Here is a 22856-nt window from a genome sequence, read left to right as displayed (position 1 = left end):
GACGATATAAATGAGTGCAAACCTATTTACAAGAGGTCATATTACACGTTTCATCTTGTGCTGATCAGCCCGTCAGACAGACAGACATGAGGAATGTCAGCTATCCTCTTGTTATGTCTCATACATAGGGCGTAGTGAGCCTAAAGACAACGTCCATCTATTTTCACAAGTCCTTCGATGTCACTGGCCTCTGCACACATTGACACTCCCATGCGAGAAGGACCACCAACACTTAAAACAGTGGTCAACTCTCTGCTTATCTTCATGACCCTTCCAAATTACACAGCACAAAAGATGAAACGTGGCTGCGGCTACCCGTGCGGGTCACACTGAGGACTCCTATGGCTTGGGGGGTTAGCGTGGCGCTCCCTTTGCTTCACCCCTCGCTGTGTGCCCTCTACCCCCCTGGCCTCTGGACAATGAGCCATTCTGCGGGCTTAGTAAGGACCAACACAGCCATTTAACCCCTGGCCTGACCTTGTGTCTGACTGAGGTTTAGAGGAGGTGAGAAGAGTGCCACACGCCGGTCCACCGGTGACTGTAAGGTGGGACACCATGGGGTTTATCAGGGGTTTGGTTTCACAACTTTTCTCTACAGGGAGTAGAGTGGAGGCTGAATCCTCTGTTCCTCACAAAATGCCTCTATTTTATACCTACGATGTACTTTTTATGAATTTTGCTGAGCAACTAAAGTCTCTCTCTCTTAATACAAACACAGAGGTTTAAGAAAAACAAGTATTTCTGTGTCCTAGAGAGCATGTAGGACAGAGAAAGGAAAGGGAAAAAAAAATCTTGCTTCTTCTTACTTCTTTTTCTCCTGGCTATGTTCTTTATTCTCCTTGCGTTCTTCCAAACAGCTCAAACGTCTCTTAGAGACAAGCTGGAGGGGTAATGCAGCAGAATAGATTGAATCTTTAATGCTCTCTTCGACATTCATCAAGGAAGGTAATAGAATAGGGGAGTAATATTCCAGGAAAAAACTTAGACTTTCCAAGATAAAGGTTGTTAATTTAAAAGAAACAAAACTGGGAAAAATAGTCCTTTTTTCAAGGAACCACATCGCTTCACTTTGCAAGTTTGGATCAATTTCATCACACCACAGACGCAACTGCTTGCCATGTATTATGCATGCAATGGATGACTTAATCACATTATATTTCACAATCGTATTCATCAATAACTAAATGCTTGTGATTTTACCACAGAATCTCCATACTATCATGAGCATCCGGACTCTGAAGAGATATTGCCGTAAATTGAGCCTATTCAGAAAAAAATACTGATTTGGATGAGATGATAGCTTTTGTGAACTACAATGCAATGGACAGATGCAAGGATATCTCCATGTACCATACTGTTGCACCTCCTCACTAACATGTGCATGTGGAATCCCCTGTTTAACGGTGGCGTCTGTGGTGTGATGAGGTTGATCCAACCTTGCAAAGTGAAGTGATGTGGTTCCTTGACAAAAAAACAAATTATTTTCTGTTTTTTTTCACGCAAATGTATGACTTAATAATCTCAGAGAATAATTCACCTAAATTTGTGAGTTTTTTCTTGTAAATTTACCACTTTAATTTCACGGAATATCTACGTTTTTTTCTCGTAAATTTACAATTTTAATCTCGGAAATTCTGAGTGATTTCTCTGAATATTACCCTCCTCCCCTGACTACGTAAATATTATTATATTTTAGCTGTCATACATCACAGATGTCGCATATTGCCGTGGTTTAGAAACCAGGTTTAGAAAGAATAATCATATTAAACCTATTAAAACTTGCCTTTTCCTGGATGTTTGTCATTACAAAGCGAAATGTTATTGTTGATCTAAGACAGAACGTAACACTCGTCTCTGGCATGAATGTCTAATGCGGTACACACCCACCCCAACCTCCCCGCCCTTACTTTCCACCTCACTACATAAACAGCACCATACTTCCTGCACTGCTACTGAACATTGACACTGCATGTAAATTGTGCGCTGCAAATCATTTAATGTGATAATACTATCTTAAAACAATACTCACATGCCCATATGCACATTGAAAGAGTCATCACGGTTACAATGCAAGGGATGGGGATAAAAATTCATAGACCCTGTTCTGTGTGAAGATGCATTTCAAAGTTCAGCTGAAACTAATATGTGGCTGCAGCAGTCTGAGTCAGACAAATCAAGTGACTAAGCAACAATCTGAACATAGTTTTGCTTTTAGTCTCTAAAGCTTCATGTGCCACCACTTTTTAGTCATCTTGGTGAGCTAGCGTCTATCTGGTCTATTCCTGGTCTATCCTGAAGTTAATGTAAACAGCATCTGTATAGAAGAACAAGAAGCAGATCCAATCTGCAATAAATAACACACTAAATCCATTATACTTTGGCACAGGCTTTGTCTCGACCTTTGCTTGTCTTCAGTTTCTTGCAGTAGTTATAGCAGCTATGACGCCTGCTTGGAGCACCCATATGACACAGTCCCAGTAAATGCTAGAGCCCCCAAGTGTCCTAAAATATAGTTGAAAAGACAATAGGGATTTTGGTGTTGTGTTGGTGCTGTCAAAAACATTTTATATTGCAGCTTTAGCATTATAAAACATGTTTTGGTCAGTTCTGCTCTCTTATATCAGTGGTATACATGTTGATGGTGACCCTGGAGTGAACCAGCAGGTACCGGGGGAGGGGGTCAGTGGGGTCACAATCCTCTTGGACCCTGCGACTGTCCTCTGTCTTGTCCCACTGAGAGCGAAGAGCTAGGTCTTTGTAGAGCAGAAGCTGTACTACCTAAGGCTACTGGCCCTACAGACCGACTGGGCACTGGAGCGTCTCTGCCCCCTCGGGGTTGAAGACACGGAGGGGAGCAGAGCCAAGCATTGCTAATAGATTAATTAAGTTTCCATTGAGGTGGCTTTGTAGTCCGTTTATCCCCTCAATGAAAGAGTCATTATGTGGTATTAGGGCACACACAGAGCAGGCAGGCAACTCACTCACACACACACACACACACACACACACACACACACACACACACACACACACACACACACACACACACACACACACACACACACACACACACACACACACACACACACACACCCTCAGTTCATTCACTTTACCTCAGATGAACTGGTCCAGAATAAAAACTAAATATTAGCAAAGTCTGATATTCCATTACATTTACTTTTATATCTTTCTTTGCAGCAGAAGTGATTGAATTTCTCAGGAAATTAAAAATGCTGAATTAAGCTTCTCTAATACTATTTAATAACAGCATGCTCCAAACTAAATCTAAACGTCTTTTGAATGATCACATTCACAACGCCACTGATAATTATTTTTAAGAAATAAATATTTATAGAATAGAAATCATTTTTAGAAACAAAACATCTTTCTTTGTACTGTAAGCAGGGTGATTAAATCCGAACTGTACAGAATCCACCTCATACAGGTTGTAACGAGGCTGTTTCCCAGATCTAATGATCCACAGCTCTGAGATGATTTACTAATATTAGTTGTCCCAATGAATTTTCCAGTGTCAAACTTATCACAGAAACAGAAATCAATGTAAAATCTATTTAAAACTAGCATGGACATCCTTACATTGAATAAAAGCTTTTAAACTGGAACTCCTAATATATATATCTACGGTTACGTTTATGCAGCATTGGTGAAATCTCATGTTTAGTACACTAATGTTTAATCAATGCTGCCATTCTAAAGAGATTCTAAAAAGAGTGATCATCCACACCTGATGCGGTGTGTCTTTGTGTGTATGTTCACAGTAATGCCTCATCTTCCCTGGATGCTGTAAAGACCTCCTGCCGTCACTTCACTGAGGCCCTGGAGCTCGCTAAGGACCAGAGATTTGCCCATGAATATGGTGACACCTCTGTGGCTGACAAACACAGGGCTGCAGGCCAAACAACACCTGAGGAAACACTTGACATGGATAGTACTAATGCTGAGAAGCGTACTGAGCGCCCAGAAATGGAATCCACTGGAAAAGTCCAACCAGTTTTTCCAAACTGGGACAGATGCAGCTACTGGACCTTTGAGAAGTCAGCTGCAGAGAGTCGGCATGACACATTCAACACTGTTACAACAGGTCCAACGAAAGGGCCATTAGCTAGAAAAGCTAACTCTGGCGATGTTCACTCCTCTGCAACAAAGATAAAAACAACTCTCTACAATCTTGAAATGGCATCTGTGTCCAGCCATCAAGACCTGGACCTCCAAAAGTAAGTCACCAAATGTTCTGAGTCAATAAGATATTTCACCTTGTCTCAGTAGGAAAAGCAAATGATGAAATTAATGATGGCTGAATTCCATTTAGCTGTTTTGATTTCAGGTTTCTGGTATTGTGCGTGGCTATTAAATGAAGACTGGGACACGGGTGCTGTGTCTCAATTAGGATACTTCTGTTTGTACATTTCCCGGTAGTACACTGTGGACACTATGTCCTTACTTGAATTTCGACAGGGTAGTGTTGTCTCAAATTGCACACGGCTGTTATGCACTCACTTGAAGCTCGGTAGATCAGCTGGTGATAGTCAGCCACGGACATCACGCCACATCAGCCATAATTCAATTCAGATGGATAAATTAACCCAACAATGGCTTCTGTCCAACTACAGTTTAGTGGCACTTAGTGAAAAAAAACACATGTATAAGTTACATTTGTATAGTTTGGAGTTTTCACAAGTTTGAAATAGGTTGGTGGCCCCTCCGCTTCCGCTACGTAGCAAAGATGATGACCCTTGAGGTTGAGAAGTGTCCAGCATTTCACACTCAACGTTTTGAATGTTATGAGTTCAACATTTGGGTACTTACAGTGCACTGCAATTTGCCATACTTCTCAGTGTGAATGCACTCAAAATAGCAAGTTTAAGTACGGAAGTACGCAAATTGAGTCACAGAAGGGGTCTTTGACAGCATGGGAGCTATGGGGTGTGACACAGCTCAGGTGCTCTTTGGGTGCGCTTGGCCAGACAGAACTTTTTGGGTACACTCGAATGGATGGTGGCCAATATACAATAGAACATTTTCAAATAGAAAGCATTTGTTTATGCAGAATTGTAATTCTGACCTATAAAGTAGGCTACTATTGACACCCTCCCTGTAGACGCCTCAGTGAAACAAATCAATCATCCTCATGTTCTATGATCGTGTGCCAGCTATCGAGCCTTTCGGCAAGTGCAGACCAGATTTGACCGCGCCTGTGTTGTATCCCAATGATATGACGCCATATGAAGCCGGGACATCTCCTCTGTGTAGCCTCCTTGGTATCGTGCATGCTGGCTCACTGTCAGGAACACTTGAATAGAACAGAGCCATCGTTAGTGTTATTAGTAACACCTGTGCTTTTCCTACAACGACAAGTCCAACTGTGAAAAAGGCCTATAGTGTCCACTTCTGTGCATCCAACACTACGCTGTCGACAACAGATCTGTGAGTGTTTGTAATGAAAGCCTCCAAATTCTTTCATGCTACATAAGTGGACTCTGCTGACTTAAAGCAAACACACTCTTTTTTTTATATACTTCTTTTTATAGCAGCTCAGCGTTTTATTAGTTTCTGCTGCAGAGCATTTGTCATCATTGGAGCCTCCTCTCTGTGATTTACAGCAGAAGATGTTGAACATCTTATTCATTTTAACACGCAGCTTCATCATTAACACCGCGCTATCTGTGGGAGGACCATAGATCTTTGATATGAAGGGTGGGCTCTGGACGGGCTGGAACTCTCCAGAGTCCTGCTCTCCAGATGTCTGCTCACAAATAAATTCACGTTTTTGAAAGACGAAGGTGCTATGACATCATGTATATCCCTCACTCTATGTGTGTGTGTGTATTTGTCTGTGTGTGTGTGTTCTTTTTGGAGCAGCACAGCAGCAGTCGTGATTCAGCAGCTGTGGAGGAAATATAGACAGAAATGTGGGAACATCAGCAGCTTTTCCACAGCTGAGGAGGGAGGAGGAAGAGGAGGAGATGGAGGAAAGCCAGAGTCAGGACCTTCCTATATTAACGGCAGCGTTATTGGCCGGGATTATGCTGCAACTGTCATCCAGGTAAAACTGTTGGAATTTTGTCAGACATTTCTGACCTTTCTTGTTTGACTTACTGCACAGGAGGTAAAGTCCAACAAGTATAGTCAGGCTATAATTAAAGGGTATCTTCAGTATTTTCCAGCCTGGACCCTATTTCCCTATTTTTAGGGAGTGAGCTGTAACCGGCAGCCACAAAACGAGCTGCGAGGGCAAGTAAGCAGCGTCAATGTAACGATACGTCCACTAAAAGTGCTTGTTTCTGTCACTGACAGTGTCTGATAAGTGTCTGACAACATTATGGAAAGGACCCTACAGAGAAATAGATAAACTGGAAACTCCAGAGAAATTTAGATAACACAAACTCTGCCCGGCTGGACAGAGACTTCTCCTTGAGCGAGACTCTTTCCATAATGTCAGACACTTATAATAACAATCAGAGCCTGTCATCGCAAAAACAAGCACTTTTGGACGTAAATGACGGTACCAGCTTGCCCCGATAGCATCATATTGCAGCCTGTGAGCAGCTGCCGTCTACAGCGCTCTCCCTCAATACTGGACCAATTTCAGAAATTGTTGTCAGTCAATTGTTCATCAGTTAGACACAAAAGCATGGGGAAATATGGTCCAGATTAGGGTCCAAATTTCCAAAGTTACCCTTTAAGGGGCAACGACTTCATGTGTTCGTTGCCTTTGTTACATAGAAAACATACCTACGTAGCTTACGTGGTATTTTTTGTCATTTGCCCATTTTTGCAACATCCTCCACCAGACCAATTTCCCTCCGATGTTATTTTGAAAGGACACTGTTACTGTACGTACAGGAACTTCCTTCCAAACTTTCTTTTGTGTAGTATAGCAGCTACATTAGAAAACAACTATCCAGTCGGAGTAGAGTATGTAAAATGATGTGCCCAACGCAACATTCCCACACAGCATGAGAGGTGGTGCAACGGTTCAACAAGCCCATGGTTCGGTTTGTACGCCATTGAACGGTTCGGCTAGTAAATCCCCCACTCAAGGATTTTGAAGCTTTTACGCGGTTGCTAACAAGTGGTTAAATGAGACTACAAAACGTCATCACGCCGAACACTAGTCCGCCTTTAGCCTTGTGGTGTAGCGAGCGTGGTGTAGTTTGTTTATAGCCTAACGTTAGCTTTTTACTTCTGGTGATTGCATTCACAATTCAAAAATCATAAAAGTGGTGTCCATCTGTGGAGATTATCTTGCTGAACAAAACATGTAAGTATCATAAACGTTTGTCTGCCACAGAGCTTATTTTCTGCAATAATCAAATATCCAATGGAATAATCCCATTGGCTTTTTGACGAGGGAACCAGAGCAATGTTAACATCCGTGTTGGCCTACAAAAATACGTCGTCCCTGCACCACTTTATTAAGAACCTTCAACTAGAATCCTCCAGTATTGTGACTGAAAACTGAAGTCACTTTCACTCAGTGAATATCTTAAAATGTCCATTTTCACCCTTGAACATCCATCTTCAGGCCTCATACATGCTATGGAGCCTTATTTGGCTAATCCTCTGTATATAGGTGTAAGCTGCTGTTCTGAAAATCATGCTACTCAACACTTCTCCCAAATCCCTTTCTCAACACAAAAAGTGTTTGATGAGTCCTTTAGGGCTCTCCAAGGGAGAAGGTGGGGGTAGTGGTGTAGTAGAATAGGGGGGGTACAGAGTGATTAATCAGATTCCAAAGAAGTGCGGTAGTAAGACTTCTAGGATTCCTGCTCGGCTCTACTTGAAGTGAAGTGTGCCCCCCGCAGCCCGCTGGGAATTGCAGGATTTAGAGGCTCACTGGAGCTCCATTTGTCTCGGACACCGGAGTCACGCAGAGTTCAGACAGCAGAACACTCAGCAATTAAAAGAGAGGTTAACATGTTTTATCTCTCTAATGGGATAACACACAATATTTACGTTTGTCTCATGATTCATGGAGCTTTTTTTTTTTTTTTTCACTATTTGTTCTTTGGGTACCTCCAGGCGTTTTGGAGGGGCTTCAGTCTGAGGAGGAGGCTCGCATCTGCTCTGGCTGCTGTCACATGCCCCGACACCGGAGAGGACGACACCTTTGAGGAGGTGGACGTGGATGAATTTGTCTTTGATGAGGTATGCACACAAGTTCATGTGTTCCTCACGTTCAAGGTTAAGTAACTCCTTACCCCCACAACGGCCCATCGGACACACAAACCTGAACAGAGGACGTTACAAAAATGCATAAATGCGTACATATACTTACCCAACATTATCTCCATACACACACACACACACACACACACAATCCTGCACATATGCAAATCTGCAAAAGTACATACAGAGACACAGAAACATGCATACAAGTGCACAAAAATCTGCACATGCGTGTGTTGAAAAACATACAAAACATTTCAGGTTTACACATAAATCTACGGACAGGCAAATTTGGGCACATACACAAAAAGGAAAAAAAACACATATCCACAAATCTTTAAGAGCTATTATTTTAACCTGTTCTTGGCACTGAAGATCTCCCTTCACTATTACATATTATATACACTATAATATTATATATTATATGCAGTATTATATGTTTTGGTACTGAGAACACCTTTCTTTGTTGTTCCTCACCTGTTGCTATACTGTATATTAGGGCTGTCAAACTTAACGTGATAACGCGTTAACACAAATTCATTTTGAAGCCACTCATTTCTTTAACGCATTAACGCAACTTGCGTTACATTTAGGCTGTAGCAGGCTCAATTTTAAAGTTAGATCCTGGCATCATATTAAACTAGAAAACCTAAGGAATCCATTGGTACCAACCATGTCATGCTAACTTATTGCGACGGAGGCTAGATAACGCTAAATTTTGGCGAGGAAAAACAGTCATGGCCATTTTCAAAGGTGTCCCTTGACCTCCGACTCAAGATATGTGAATGAAAATGGGTTCTATGGGTACCCACAAGTCTCCTCTTTACAGACATGCCCACTTTATGATAATCACATGCAGTTTGGGGCAAGTCATAGTCAAGTCAGCACACTGACACACAGATCATGTTATGATTTGAACATATTTTTTTATGCTAAATGCAGTACCTTTGAGGGTTTCTGGACAATATTTGTCATTGTTTTATTGTGTTCATTGATTTACATTAATAGATATAGACATACATTTGCATTAAGCAGCATATTAGAGTATGAAGTACTTGACATAAAATACATTTATATAAAATCTTTTTATTTTCAAAAAGGCAGCGCTGGAGAAACACTGGACCTTGCCGCTTTCTGAGGACTCACCTTCCAGATGTTACCCTTTGTCAGAGCAGCCACCATCTCTGAAGGTAAAGAAACTGTACCGGGACATTCTGTAATATTCTTAAAACCTGGTGAGCTGTGTTATAGTGGAAGTGGCCAGTGGATTTTGGGAATTAGCAGTCCCTGTGTGATGTCACTGGAAGAGTTATTTTCTTGCCTTGTCCCTTTCTCATCTTGGTTATCGCCCCCTCCAGGATTTGTCTCACTCTCCCTGATTGATCTTTAAATTTACCCTCTTGAAAAACAAGATTATTTCCTGGAGGGCTGAAGGTTGCTCTGCACCAGCAGATGTCATTTTTCATGCTGGCGGACAGTCGTCCTGTTTTTTTTTTTCTTCATTTACCTCTCTTTGGATCTTTTCTTTGGAGCGTGCTCAGCGCTGTACATCATGGTGGCCGGTTTACGCCAGCTGATGCGGTGCAGCTGCCGTCATGGCCGGCCTCAATGTGTTGACACTGAGGTACACATCAAAGGCGGGGATGAACAATTTAGCGCTTCCACAAAGACAAAACGGGACCTGGAGAGTAATTAAGCTGTTAGTTTGACTTAGCTAGGAGCATTCCTTGAGTTAAAACTGTGTCAGCCAAATACCTCAAAAGAAAACATGCACTTGAGTTAAATGTGAGTGGACATTATTGTATACATCATATTTCATTTTCCCATATTTTCAACATATATTGGGATCTGTATGTTGACAGAGCTTAAACTCTATTTTTCCATTTAGAGCTCCAATATCACAACCTTCTGAACACACCTCAAAGTCAATTTTTACTCTGGCAGAAGTTTCCTAAGTTCAAATTTTGAATATAATTGTAAATAATCACTCCAGTAAATTAAAAACTCCTTGGCTGCTGTGTATACTTTTGTTTAAGCTATTAAGAATCTACTAATCAAATAAAGTGATAAGAGCTGTTAATTATTGCTGACATTGATTTGTGTATTTGTTCCAGCCTCCTTGCCACTTTCCTGAACCCTCCCAGTACATCCTCCCACCACCACTGGTTTGGAGGCCAAAGCAGGCCTGGGTTTCTGGAGAACACATGGACTCTGCTAGACAGAGAGTCTCCCCTGAGAGCTCCAACAGGTAGAACAACCCACCGCCAAATTATTGGCTGCCATGACAATGGCATATTCTCACTTTTATTATACTGTACCTAGATGACATTCATACGACACTGACATTGAAATATTCATATGTAGTCAATCCAAAGCAAATGACTAAGAACACCATTAGATGCAAGATTGTTTACTGTCCTTCTCTCAGTACACAAAGGACATGAAATAGTATTTGCTCCAGTACCAAAGTGTAGTCGACCTCAAAGTATGTATTAAAGTGCAATAAAAACAATTAAACAAACATGAATAACACAATAAACACATAATGTTAAACAAGCGATACACAAAATCTACCATGATACAATTATGTTGAAATTAGATATAAATTGATTTTCAGACAATGACGACACATATCTAAATTCTGTCAATATTTAATATACTTATGTCATGGTTAATGGCATATAAATATGATGGTTAATAAAAATGTATGGTCATATTATAAAACATACATTTGTAAATTTCTGCATGTCATGATATCCTTTTTTAAGGACATTAATCTCTATGATTTCAGAAGCAAATCTCCTGCTTCAACCTCAGTACTCAGTGGTCTCTCTGAAAGATCAGAAAAGATTGTGGAAGAATGGTAAATCACCGTCTTATCACACACTGTGTCTTCTGTTCGATGGGCATGTGTGTTTTGTTATTTCATTGAATGGGATTTTGTGTGTGACACGTCTTGTCCTTGTTGTCTGCAGGGGTTTCACCGACAGCCACACGGCTCTTCTGATGCTCAAGAGAGCTCAGAAGATGAAGTCAACGACGCAACGGCAGAAGAAACGTAGGGGTGAGTGTGTGTAGAACAGATTATTATAGATATATGCTTGTTAGTTGTTAGTTTATTAGGTACGCCTAGCTAAAGTTTAGGTGAAGTTTATAGTACTGCTGAAACTGTAGCAGAGAGGTGTTGATACAACTGTATGGTCATTTTGAAGGCGGCAGTTTTTGGTGTTGTTGAATTGCGTTATACTACCGCCACCTGTCAGTGTTTTTATTATTTTGTCTACCTGATTTATATCAATGAGGGTAGGCTAAATAACAGAAACACCTCTTCCCTTTTTTCAGGTTTAATAGAACAGTTTTCATATATTATATGAAGAAATATACAGATTATGAGGGCTGGTCAGAAGCTCTCGTTTTAATTTCTTAAATGGCCTCAAATACAAAGCTCCCTTTGTTCAGTAATCCTTCTACACCTGAACTAATGTGTCTTCCTGTCTCCTCATTCCTAATCTTTTAACACCGAATACCCCTCACAATATGGAAGAAACTGCTGCTAGGACATAAATCCATTTTCATACCATTTCAAAAGGGAAAAACCCACACTCTTGTTTTTGCCTCTCTTCATTCTCGTCTTTGTTCCTTCAACCGTGCTTCGGCGGTGAACCTTTCCACCCCGCGTATGTTAACGAGCCATAACAGACAGCAGAAGCCAGGACCTGTCGCCTCTTATTGGGCCTTATTTGAGAGCCTGCAAAGGAAATAACTATTGCCAAGAAACCTCTCGACAAGTCGTCCCGTGATGACTTGCGTTCCGATTCATTGTAGTGGTTGAGTGCGGCTGCAGTGAAAGGTGACCTCACCTCCGCTCTGCACCAAGAAACAGTAGTCCTGCCACGATTATCATGCCACGGTCATGTAGAGGGAGGCTGCTCTTTGATCACAATTGCAAATGCATGATTCCAATAGCAGGGCTCTTGTCATCTTGCTCCACCGACACACAGGTCTATGTCGGCACTAACCCCTAATGGCATCTGCCTCAGTGGAACCAGAGCGCTGTTCTAAAATTTTCCAAATGTTTGGTCCTGGTCTTCTGCTTCTGGTTTTAGGCCTGCCTTGTCCTTCTTTGACCCTCTCTCTCTCTCTCTCTCTCTCTGCTAGATCCCTCCGTCCGTCTTGCCTTGTTCAGAAACTGCAGTTACCAGCTGGCTCCAGTGGAGGCACGAAACAGGCCAGCACAACTCAACAGGAATGATAGAAAAGGTAGGAATTGAGACCTGAGACACATTTTGTAAACCTGCGGTAACACCTGTAAATTCAGCTTTCTAAAGCCCCCTTCCCACTGGACAAAAACCCCACTACCACCCACTAACATCTGGCTTTTGTTTTCAGTGGTAGAAGTTACAATAGGGATTCATTCCCCGTACAAATGACACGCAGTAGTCACAGGTATTTATTGGCTCCAGCTCTGATTGGCCGTGATGGAAACGTGACACCCGGCCGGGTGGACACGCTAATTTTCGCCCCTTTTCCGGTGCGATGCTGTGTGACGCACGTTGAAGTGAATATGTAATATATAATAAATAAAATCAACAGGGATTTAGACAAGTATTATAATTTATAAATATACAAAACATACAATTACCATGCTCTCCTCAAAGCTACCAGACTTCAGTCAGAAAACAGTAATTTTACCTCGCTGATCATCGAAACACATTTCATTCAGTCTCAACAGAAACAAAATAAAACTCATCAAAACCGTCTTTGTTAGTCTTTCCATTGTTCCAACAATCACCAACTCTGGTTTGGTCGAAATAAACACTTAATTCACAGAGTTGAATGTGAAAAGAAACAGCCGTTATATGTTCTCCTCAAAGCCACCAAACTCCATTGACAGAAACAACAATCACCAACTCTGATTTGAGAGTTTGAAAGAGAGACTGAATAAGTAACAGATACACTAACAAACATACACATCGCCAAAAAAAACAGAAAGGCATACTAGTCTATTGGCAATGGGAAAAGAGTCTATTGCCTATTTTTAGTGGATTTTCCAGTGTTTAAAAAACCTGCATATACACGCTAATTTTGATGGAAAAGGGGTATTAGTATGACATGAACATCTGTACAGACCAGAGCGTTACACTTGAGACTGGAAACTCAACCTAAACTGAAGAAAATACAGATATATTACAATACTTTATTATATTACTTTATTATTATTATTTTCATAGTTTTGGCAATTGTTTCTATCAGTGAGAATAACATAAACTCACTAATGTTGTTGAGATCTGGCAACACAGTGATATTACTTCAATGAAGTATGACAGTCTGTCATGTTTCTGGACAAGAAGCATTAGCAGTAAGAAATCACACATTTGTTTTTTATCATCAAGAGAAATTATTGCCAAAACTGCACATACAAAAATAACACCCAGGTTGTATGAAACTGGAATTTCTCTTTAAATGTAGGTGCTATTTCACTGGTCCCAAACAGTGGGCAACTCCAGGGTCTGAGAAGTGAAGCCAATGTTGAAGTGCCTTAAACTTGCTTTCTTTCTAACAGCCAGCAGGGGGCGACTCCTCTGGTTGCAAAAAGAAGTCTGATTGTATAGAAGTCTCTGAGAAAATGAGCCTACTTCTCACTTGATTTATTACCTCAGTAAACATTGTAAACATGAGTTTATGGTCCCCATTGCTAGTTTCAAGTCTTCTTCAATACACCATGATGTTCGTTTCGTAAATTATGGTCCCATTTAGAGTCAAATAGACCATAAAGCAGGGGATGCTTTAGGGCGTGGCTACCTTGTGATTGACAGGTCGCTACCACGGCGTTGTCCGGTCTGGGAGTTGTCCGTGTTTTCATCTTAGAACTTTAACCCTTTCACAGTGTGTTTTCAGTTCATGAAAGTTAATTATAACATTTTGGTCATCTAAAAATGTCTTATTCAGCGTTTGGTCGTACTTAGCTCCTCTTGTGTCACTTCCGGTTGCAAAAAAATTAGATGGCGACGGCCAATATGACGAACTCGAGGCTTCAAAACGGCAATCCACAAATCAATGGGTGATGTCACAGTGACTACATCCACTTCTTATATACGGTCTGCTGTCCCAAACTTAAGAAACAACAACAACCGTGTACCTGCATGTTTCTGAAGCTGTTTGTATAAATGGTTTCACATAACCAAACAGGTTTTAACTTATCACAGATGACATTCTTTCTTCCGTAAGACTTAATTCTTATTGTTATGGATAGTAAAACAATCGTCAAAAGAGTTAACAGGTTGACCGTGGTGTAAAGTAGTTTGATAGTCTGAGAAGAGGCCAACTTCTCCCTCCATCTTTCCTGCTGTGGCCTCCTGCCCTGCCCTGAGGTGGAGAGATGATTTGGCATTGTGACGTCCACAGCCAGACTTAAAAGGGAGGGAAGAGCCGGGAGGGAGGGCAGGAGGGAGGACAGGGGGGGGGGGGGGTCTGCTTTTATCATGCCTGTCTCCATCTTTCCTCTGCACCCCACCCCCACCCCCACCCACCGGGGTCAAGGCCTCACATCCAGAGAGCACGGCGCTCGCGGTCATCCAGCAGTCACAGGGACGCTGTAACAGCAGCGTTTGCCAGCAGGCAGTGAAGTGACTGGTCCAAGTCCAATGCTGCCATAAGCATGAAATACCCCTTAATTAGCTGTGGAGAAATACAGTATGTTTGCTTGTCATTTCATGTTACAGTGTTTTTTTAAAAAGGAAACAGATCGTACCTTAAACTTTGGGATGTTTTTCGTTCCGCTTTATCTGTTTTGGGTGGATCGCCTTAGTAATTTGTTTGTAGAATAGTTGTGAAGGAGTCGCCTTGTTTCCCTTAAAACTGATTCATTGCTGTGCAGCCAAAGATCAAGCAACAACTTATTTTAATGTTTTCAAAGATTATTAAGAATCTTTTAAATATTTTTCAGTGAATTGCCAAACTCACGATGCACTTTCATCAGACAATGATGGACAAACTTAACTTTTGGCAGCGATGGCAGTTGATTTTTTTTCCCCATTAATAACTTTTTGTCTGATAATTTATTTAACATGAAAAGCTGATTTTGAGTATGACAGCATAAGTGTTTATTTTGAACTGCAGGTGTATTATGTCAAGTTTCCAACACTGCGATTGCTGACTCTAAAGTCGTGTCTGAGCACAATAAAGCTGTGGATAAGCTCTCAGCCAACTGGCAGTCGAGGACCGCTTCCATCCAAATGACCTATTACGTTACAACAATATTTCCAGTTGTGGTTCTTTCCAATATGCTTATCTCTCTTCTCCACCCTTTTCTTGATAATTCATCAAACGGGACTGGTGTTCTGGAGCAATGAAGTGAAGCGGCTACATCAGCTGATAAAGTAACGGGGGTCACTGGTTAGAACATCACCCTCCCCTCTCTGCTTAATACCCCGTGTCCTCAGTCGCTTTTCTGAGAGGGTTCCTGTAAAATGCGTAACTCTAACCAGCTCGGTTCTGGAGGAGACGGCTCCTGCTGCCTTTTTACAGGATGACCGTGAGGCTGCGGCGACGGCAGAGGTGGTATGTCGTGGCAAGTTTCTGTAAATGGGCCCAAGCCAGCCTCCCCTCTTACTCCCCTGGTCCTGACCTGTGGGAGGCACCCCCTCCTCCGGATCCATCCCCAGTGCCCGGGGACTAGCCAGCCCAGCCCGGCCCAGCCAGCGCTCCCCGACAGGGGCTAACGTTTCAGGCTTTGAGTCAAGCCCCTTCTGGAGGTGATTAGCCCCAAACCCATGACAGATTCTTTCCAAGATATCCGACGCGGCGTGTTTATTTTATCCGGGCTCTTTGTGTGGATGTGCTGGACATGAGTAACCCACTTGAAATGGGTATCAGCTTACATACCCGGAGAGGGAGATAGAGAGGGAGAGAGTGGAGCAGAGCCACAAAACATTTTCTTTTAGAGGCAAAAAATATAGAAATACATGTCCCTTTTTTTTTTTTTTGATGGTTTTGTATCATCAAGTGTCTGGGTGCTGCAGATGTTCAAGATGTTGTATGCCTCCGAGCGTTTCTCCTTGTTTCTCCTCTTACTTTCCACCAACGCCTTCCACTCAACCCCCCCAGGCACACACACCCCCTTCCAACCTCCTCCTTCCATCCAAACTGCGATCCAACCCCACCAAACATCCGTCCTCATGTCAGAGGCACACGAGGGTATATATTTTTATTCCAGCCTGGAACCCCTACCTCTTGAGCACTTAACTCGATTTCACACTTCAAGTCATCTACAAAGTCCAACTGAAACACAATCATCTTGTTTATCATCCATCATCCAAAATAACTTGATGGCAGACTATTTACCACCATTCATATGCATTCAATTTCATCCCCGGTAATCTCAGAGCTTCTATTTATCTCAGGCAGCCGAGCTCTCTCCTCATAGTATATGTTTGAGATGCACTGGCACACTTAAGGCAGAAACATGCAAAGCCAATGTAGAGTTGGGCAGCAGTCTGAGTCACACAGAGACACTAAAAACACTGAGTTAGGATCCTCAAATTTCAGACACGCTCTGATTCTTCTTCCACTCTGCAAATGCCATGAAAACAGGGCTCTCAATACGGTTTTTACGATGCAATACAAAACAAGGTAAGGGTTAGCCGTAGCTTAGCTGTTTTTAAGTCTTATGGGGAAAGTTTCAAGTCTGTCAGAGTGAGTCTAAAGTCAAGTTTCATGCTCTTTAGGGCTGCTTTAGTTCAAGATTTCATAAGCCAATTGCGAGCCAAGAGCAAGTCTGCCAAGTCTCTGTATCCTGACCATTAACATGACACGGCATTTTAATATTTTCTCTTCAAAGCTGAGTTTTTACATAGTAAAAAAAAATTCTTGTTTTATAATGCCTGTGTCTAATGATAAAAGGATATTTTCAGTGCACAACTTGGTTATATTTTGGGGTTTTATGTTTGTAGTTTAAACAAAGCTTAGCCAAGAAGAGAAAGCAAAGGTTAACGGTAAAGGCCTCAGTATGCATCAAATACCGATCTCATCGGATTGTTTGTAGAATACTTTATAGTTTATAGAATAGTCATCTAACAGCGTTTTAAACCCCCTTTGAGACAGCAAAATTGGGCGGCGTCCAACAATGTTTTTTAACTTTCCAAAACCAACCTGTTCTCATTCCCAGGGCGTGAAATACCGATGCCTTGTCACGGCCGTCGACGTGTGATGCTGACGCACAAGGCACCCTTTAGCGCCTGTATGAGACGCACCAGGCGTTCCATTGACTACAATGTCAACCCATCTGTGGCAACAGTAAACGCACAGAGCTCAGAGCGAAAAAACACACATAGAGTGGATGGGAGGGGAGATAGATGCATCCAACAAACACAGGGCTTTCATCCAGGAGAACGCTGTTCGTGCTCTTCATTTATATTCTGTGTTCACATCGTTAAGTTTCATTTTCACTTTACAAACACAGTTATTTTAAGCCCAACCCTTGAGTTCTTTAAGTGAGTTTGTTGCCTCGACGTAGGCGTTTTCATTTGAATTCACAATGTGAAGCACATGTTTACTGTCACCATAAAGTGGCGCCAAGGGTCTGACAAAGCATCCGTATGTGAAGAGTTGGGATGAGAACATGTTAACAAAACAGGCAATCCAACAATCACCTCATTTGAGATGATTGGCCAGATGTTCAGAAGTGAGAAAGTAGGCAGGGCTTGAACTTCTCTCTCAAGCTCCCTTTTTTTCAACTACTTCCGTCACTTTGTTTGTATAACTGAGTGCAACACTATGAATGTTTTTAAGGAGACATTGTCCAATCCAATCCAGAAGTGTTATCACTATTTGTAGGACTAGTGCAGTGCTCGTTCAAAACATGCCTCTTCAGAACGGGCTGAATATTTGTGTATACCTGAGGCGTTGCTGCTTGCTGCTGCTGTTCCTGTAGGCTATCCACTCGTGCTCATTGACTACAGGGAAGTGAAGAAAAGTTTGGTTGTAACGATAATCAGCATCCATGTAGCTTTAGCAGGCTATATACAGGATCCAGCAGCAAAAGTGAGTGGTTTGCCCGCTGCAGACGACATGCTGGACTTTTCAAAGTTTATTAATATTGAATTGCACCAAATTTAAAAAAAAAACACTCTCTTTGGTCCCCAGCAGTACACCTGGCAATCGTGAAGTTGGTCGGATGAACAGTGCTCGAGATATGCAAAAAACATTTAAAGGCTTTATAGTTAGATTTCTTGCGTCTCTTCTCTTTCTATGATGGCAGGCTTTTTGCTTCACATTCCACATTTGGAAAAGACTTTTGCCTTTAGACACGGTTAGAGGACACGTCACACTAGTTTGTTTTAAGCATACTGAGACCTTAAAACTTGTAAACATCTCTCACAGACTGACTTTGTGGTTCAACTTGCTTGCTGATTTACCATACTTGCTGTAGATGTGTATGCACGCAGTCTTACTGTGCGAAGCAGAATTATTACCAACATTACAGTTAAACGAGGTTACGAATAAATAAAGTGGTTAAATAATCTGGGACTGCTAAAAAACTTTTGGCTTGTTTACAACCTGATTGTCTGACTGCTTGTATTTCTTGCAGTGGACAACCTCCGGGTCTGAAAAGTGAAGCCAATGCGGAAGTGCGTTAAACCTGCATTCTTTCTAATAGCCAGCAGGGGGCGACTCCTCTGGTTGCAAAAAGAAGTCTGATTGTATAGAAGTCGATGAGAAAATGAGCCTACTTCTCACTTGATTTATTACCTCAGTAAACATTGTAAACATGAGTTTATGGTCTCAGTCGCTAGTTTCAAGTCTTCTTCAATACAGCATGATGTTCATTTAGTAAATGATGGTCCCATTTAGAGTCAAATAGACAATAAAGCAGGGGATGCTTTAGGGTGTGGATTGACAGGTCGCTACCACGGCGTTGTCCGGTCTGGGAGTTGTCCGTGTTTTCATCTTAGAACTTTAAGCCTTTCACAGTGTGTTTACAGTTCATGGATGTTAATTGCATCATTTTGGTTGCCTAGAAATGTCAGCATTCGGTTCTACAATACTACAATTTTATTTAGCGGATGCTTTTGTCCAAAGCGATGTACATCTGAGAATTCGTACAACAAACCAATGGGTGAAGTCACGGTGACTACGTCCACTTCTTATATACAGTCTATGGTTCATCTCAGCATTTACTTTCACTAGAACTGTTCAGGATGCTCACTAACAAAAACACAAGGAGTGGGTCCCAATCCATGTACTTCCAGAAGTACACTTCAATGTAGTGCACTTTGTGCACTCTGTACTCACTTGGGTAGTGCGTAAATTTCAGCGGGGTAGGGTTGTCTCAAATCGAATACAGTGCGGCGCACTAACCGGAAATGACGATCGCAACATTTGACCGCGGCTCGCTACCCGCCAAAATATCTTCTGAAAAAAAATTAAAGCAGAGTGGAAATTACGTTTCCAACGTCGTCGCCTACGCCTACGATGTGTTCTCGTGTTGGCTGAAAATGCACCGGTATGTTTAGGTATTGTATTGTTTTATTCTGTTATCTACGTTTGTTTGAAAAGTGGTCGTGGCTCCGCCCCTTCCGCTACGTAGCCAAGATGGCGACAGTTGAGTGTGGAAAGTATCCAGCGTTCCACACTCAACGATCTAACCGTTTTGAGTACAACATCCGGGTACTTTGAGTGCACTGCATTTTGCCGTACTTCGCAGTGTGAACGCACTTATGCACTCAAAGTAGTAAGTGAAAGTACAGAAGTACGCGGATTGGAACACACTGAAGGTCATCAACTCCTCCACGGCACCATTTCATTTCTTATTAGGGTCCACACTGGTCCTGATCTACTGCCTGACCCCGTGTTGTTTGTTTTCTGCAGTGAGGTTGGAGCAGTATAGGCTCCAAAGTGCCAGCACTGTGTCTCTCGTTCAGCTCTGGTTTGCTGCAGGCCAAAGCCTCCACCCTCCTCCTCCTCCTCCTCCTCCTCCTCCTCCTCTTCCTCCTCCTCCTCCTCCTCCTCCTCCCCAACTCTCTCTGATATTAAGTCAGAGCTCTCTCCCCTCCTCAGCAGAGACGAGACCGCTTAATGTGCTTAAGAGCCCCTCTTAACAGGCATGACTCCTACAGGCCCCCTCCTGATGTCCTGGAGGAGTACTGGAGGGGGATTCAGGAGGTTGGAAGGGGTCAGGATGGGGCTTTAGTGGAGATTTCAGAGGGGGGAATTTGAAGAGGAGAGTCGCTCTGTGCTACTGGAGTGAAACATAAATGTGAACTTTTTTCATGGTGCTCATCTTGTATCACCGTGTATTCCACCATTCATGCATTCACCTCGAATTTATCGTCCTTGCAACTTTTGATCTATTCATACAGCATCGTATGATAATGAATGAGGCAGTACAGAACCCTTGTTTGGAGTGCTATAAACAATACTCAAGAGAGAAAATGCTGTTTAAAAACACACTTCTCTGAGTGTTTTTCTGCCGGTGTGTCTCTCTCTTTCTCTCTCTGTGTATTTTCAGCTTTGGGAAGTGCGAGTAGCCGTTTCCTGGCCTTTGCTGCCCCGGGGGGAAGCATCTATCACTTGACGTTTTTAGTGGGGCTTCTCAATTAACCCATGAAAACTGTAAAGCTTTTTCTCTCCCTTTTTACAGCTCGGCAAAAGCAAGTAAATGGCTTAAATAAATGCATCATTAGTTCCAGCATTGGGCTGTCAAAATTCATTATCAGTTCACACCCATCTACAGCAGCATTACTGTCAGCGCAACATAAATGTTTACTCTGAATTACGACCTTATTATGGGATTTCAGCTTAACTCGTAAATCAGCAGCCTTTCAGATTTCAGTTTTTAACAAACCGTTGGAACATTGCTTGGATTCAATTTTAACAAAGAACCGCAATTGTTTAAAAAAAGTAGATCCTCTCCTGTTGCTTCTTTCAGCAACTATAAATGTATTATAGTAATGCCCCTGAGTCCTCCAAACAAATACACCACCTTAAGCCCAAACACAAACGCTGGGAGTTTTGACCACTGATCTCTCCCAGTGCTGGGAACCCTGGCCAGCTGTAATTCCAGTGAAACATGTCAGACGTGGCTACCGATCAGACCCATGAGCTGTTTATTTGTTAAGCTTGTATTCTGGTGAGCATCTGTTAACACAACTCCTTCACTGCAGTATTGATTACGCCTCTTGTCATTTAGAAACCACCGCCACCTTCCCCACAACTTTCGCTGATTAAACAGCTCACTCATTCTTTATTACCATTGTCATCAAGAATGTTACGACGAGGAGTTGGGAAAAAAAAAAAAAAGAATCGCCTGTGACGTTTATTTGATGTTTTGTGTTGAGTGCAGTTGGCGAGGCTGAGCTGGGCCTTCAGCAGGCGGAGAAGGTGGAGCGAGTGAAGCAGGAACGAGCTCAGCAGTGGCTGCACACCCAGGCTGCTCACCCAGACAGCGACCCAGAGAGGTGAGGCTCATAAGGTGGTGTAGGTGGTGTGTTGTGTAGCCACAATTGCTTGAAAAGGTCGCTTCACCAAATTACAGATATTTTTTTAACTTATTTACCCCATGTAATATCTAACCATACATATAATTTTGCATTTATTTGTTAAGGATTTTAAATATCTGTGTCTGTGATTTTACAGCTATCCAGTGGGACATTGTTTTATTACACTTTTCTGTTTTATTTTATCAAAATCAAACATTTTAATGCAAATTGACTTCTGTTTTATTGAGGAGATGGCAGAAATCTCAGAGACAGATACCTCAAAACTTGGGAAAATATAACCAAAACTATTTGCATGGCTAGATGCCACTAGGGGTAATATGTTTCTGTAATTTAGGTAAACTGATCCTTTGATCGTCTGCCATCAATATTGGAATAATTTCTCAAAGACCCCCTCCAGATATGTTTATATGGCTCATATGGTTTTTCCAAAATACATCTCCTCCTTCTACCTCACTGAATAATGCAAACATGCCTATGCTGCTAGACACAAGATATTTCCTACCTCATTAAAAAGTAAATTCTCAGTATGTGTGTGTGTGTGTGTGTGTGTGTGTGTGTGTGTGTGTGTGTGTGCGTGTGTGTGTATCGAGATGGTATTGAGTTTCACATCACACTGTAAGTTGCACGCTGGACCATGATTGGCTTCCAAACTAGTTGTGATGTCACAAATCCTGCTCTGACGTACACGTGTTGAACTCAGATTTAAAGTGATACTTTCCCCCTTCAGCAGATGAATTTTAATTTCTGCTCATGCATCATTTTGAGTAAAGTAAAGTAACAATAAGTAAAACACATTTTTGAGTCGAGGGAGACTTTAATTTTGATTTCTAGTAATCACAGTGGTGGGTCGGTTTTACGCTGCAAAAACGCAAGATATTCAAGATGCATTGTCTAAAGACAAGTCCCTGTATCTCACTGATATGTTACTTGTTAGGTGATTGTGTCTTATATTAAGTTTTATGAGATATTTTGACTAGTAATTAGACAAGTACTCCTGAGCATTACAGGTTTATTATGACACACAACAATTCCTAATACTAGTGAAACGTAGCTCAAAACGAGTTTTCCCAGCTAATTTCAAGATCTTTTTTTATCAGTAAAGGCCTAAATATTACATCATATTTTAAGAAATCTTACCAAGCAAATTTCACTTGTTTCATTGGCAGA

The 22856-nt window shown here is 41.9% G+C and overlaps 1 protein-coding gene across 2 annotated transcripts in view; it reads left to right on the top strand.

Annotated features, from left to right (window-relative positions):
* The window catches only part of lrriq1 (leucine-rich repeats and IQ motif containing 1), a 48322-nt gene that overhangs the window by 17632 nt on the left and 7834 nt on the right, over window positions 1-22856 (top strand). For both annotated transcript variants that reach the window (XM_074633701.1, XM_074633700.1), the window contains 9 exons: window positions 3780-4235; window positions 5881-6064; window positions 8044-8169; window positions 9291-9380; window positions 10305-10438; window positions 10982-11053; window positions 11166-11254; window positions 12349-12450; window positions 21533-21647. In XM_074633701.1, coding sequence (XP_074489802.1) covers window positions 3780-4235; window positions 5881-6064; window positions 8044-8169; window positions 9291-9380; window positions 10305-10438; window positions 10982-11053; window positions 11166-11254; window positions 12349-12450; window positions 21533-21647 — 1368 coding nt within the window. The remainder of the gene's footprint in view (window positions 1-3779; window positions 4236-5880; window positions 6065-8043; window positions 8170-9290; window positions 9381-10304; window positions 10439-10981; window positions 11054-11165; window positions 11255-12348; window positions 12451-21532; window positions 21648-22856) is intronic.

The sequence above is a fragment of the Sebastes fasciatus genome, chromosome 4 (assembly GCF_043250625.1).
Source record: "Sebastes fasciatus isolate fSebFas1 chromosome 4, fSebFas1.pri, whole genome shotgun sequence".
Lineage (NCBI taxonomy): Eukaryota > Metazoa > Chordata > Actinopteri > Perciformes > Sebastidae > Sebastes > Sebastes fasciatus.
This window is presented reverse-complemented; position numbering and strand designations above follow the sequence as displayed.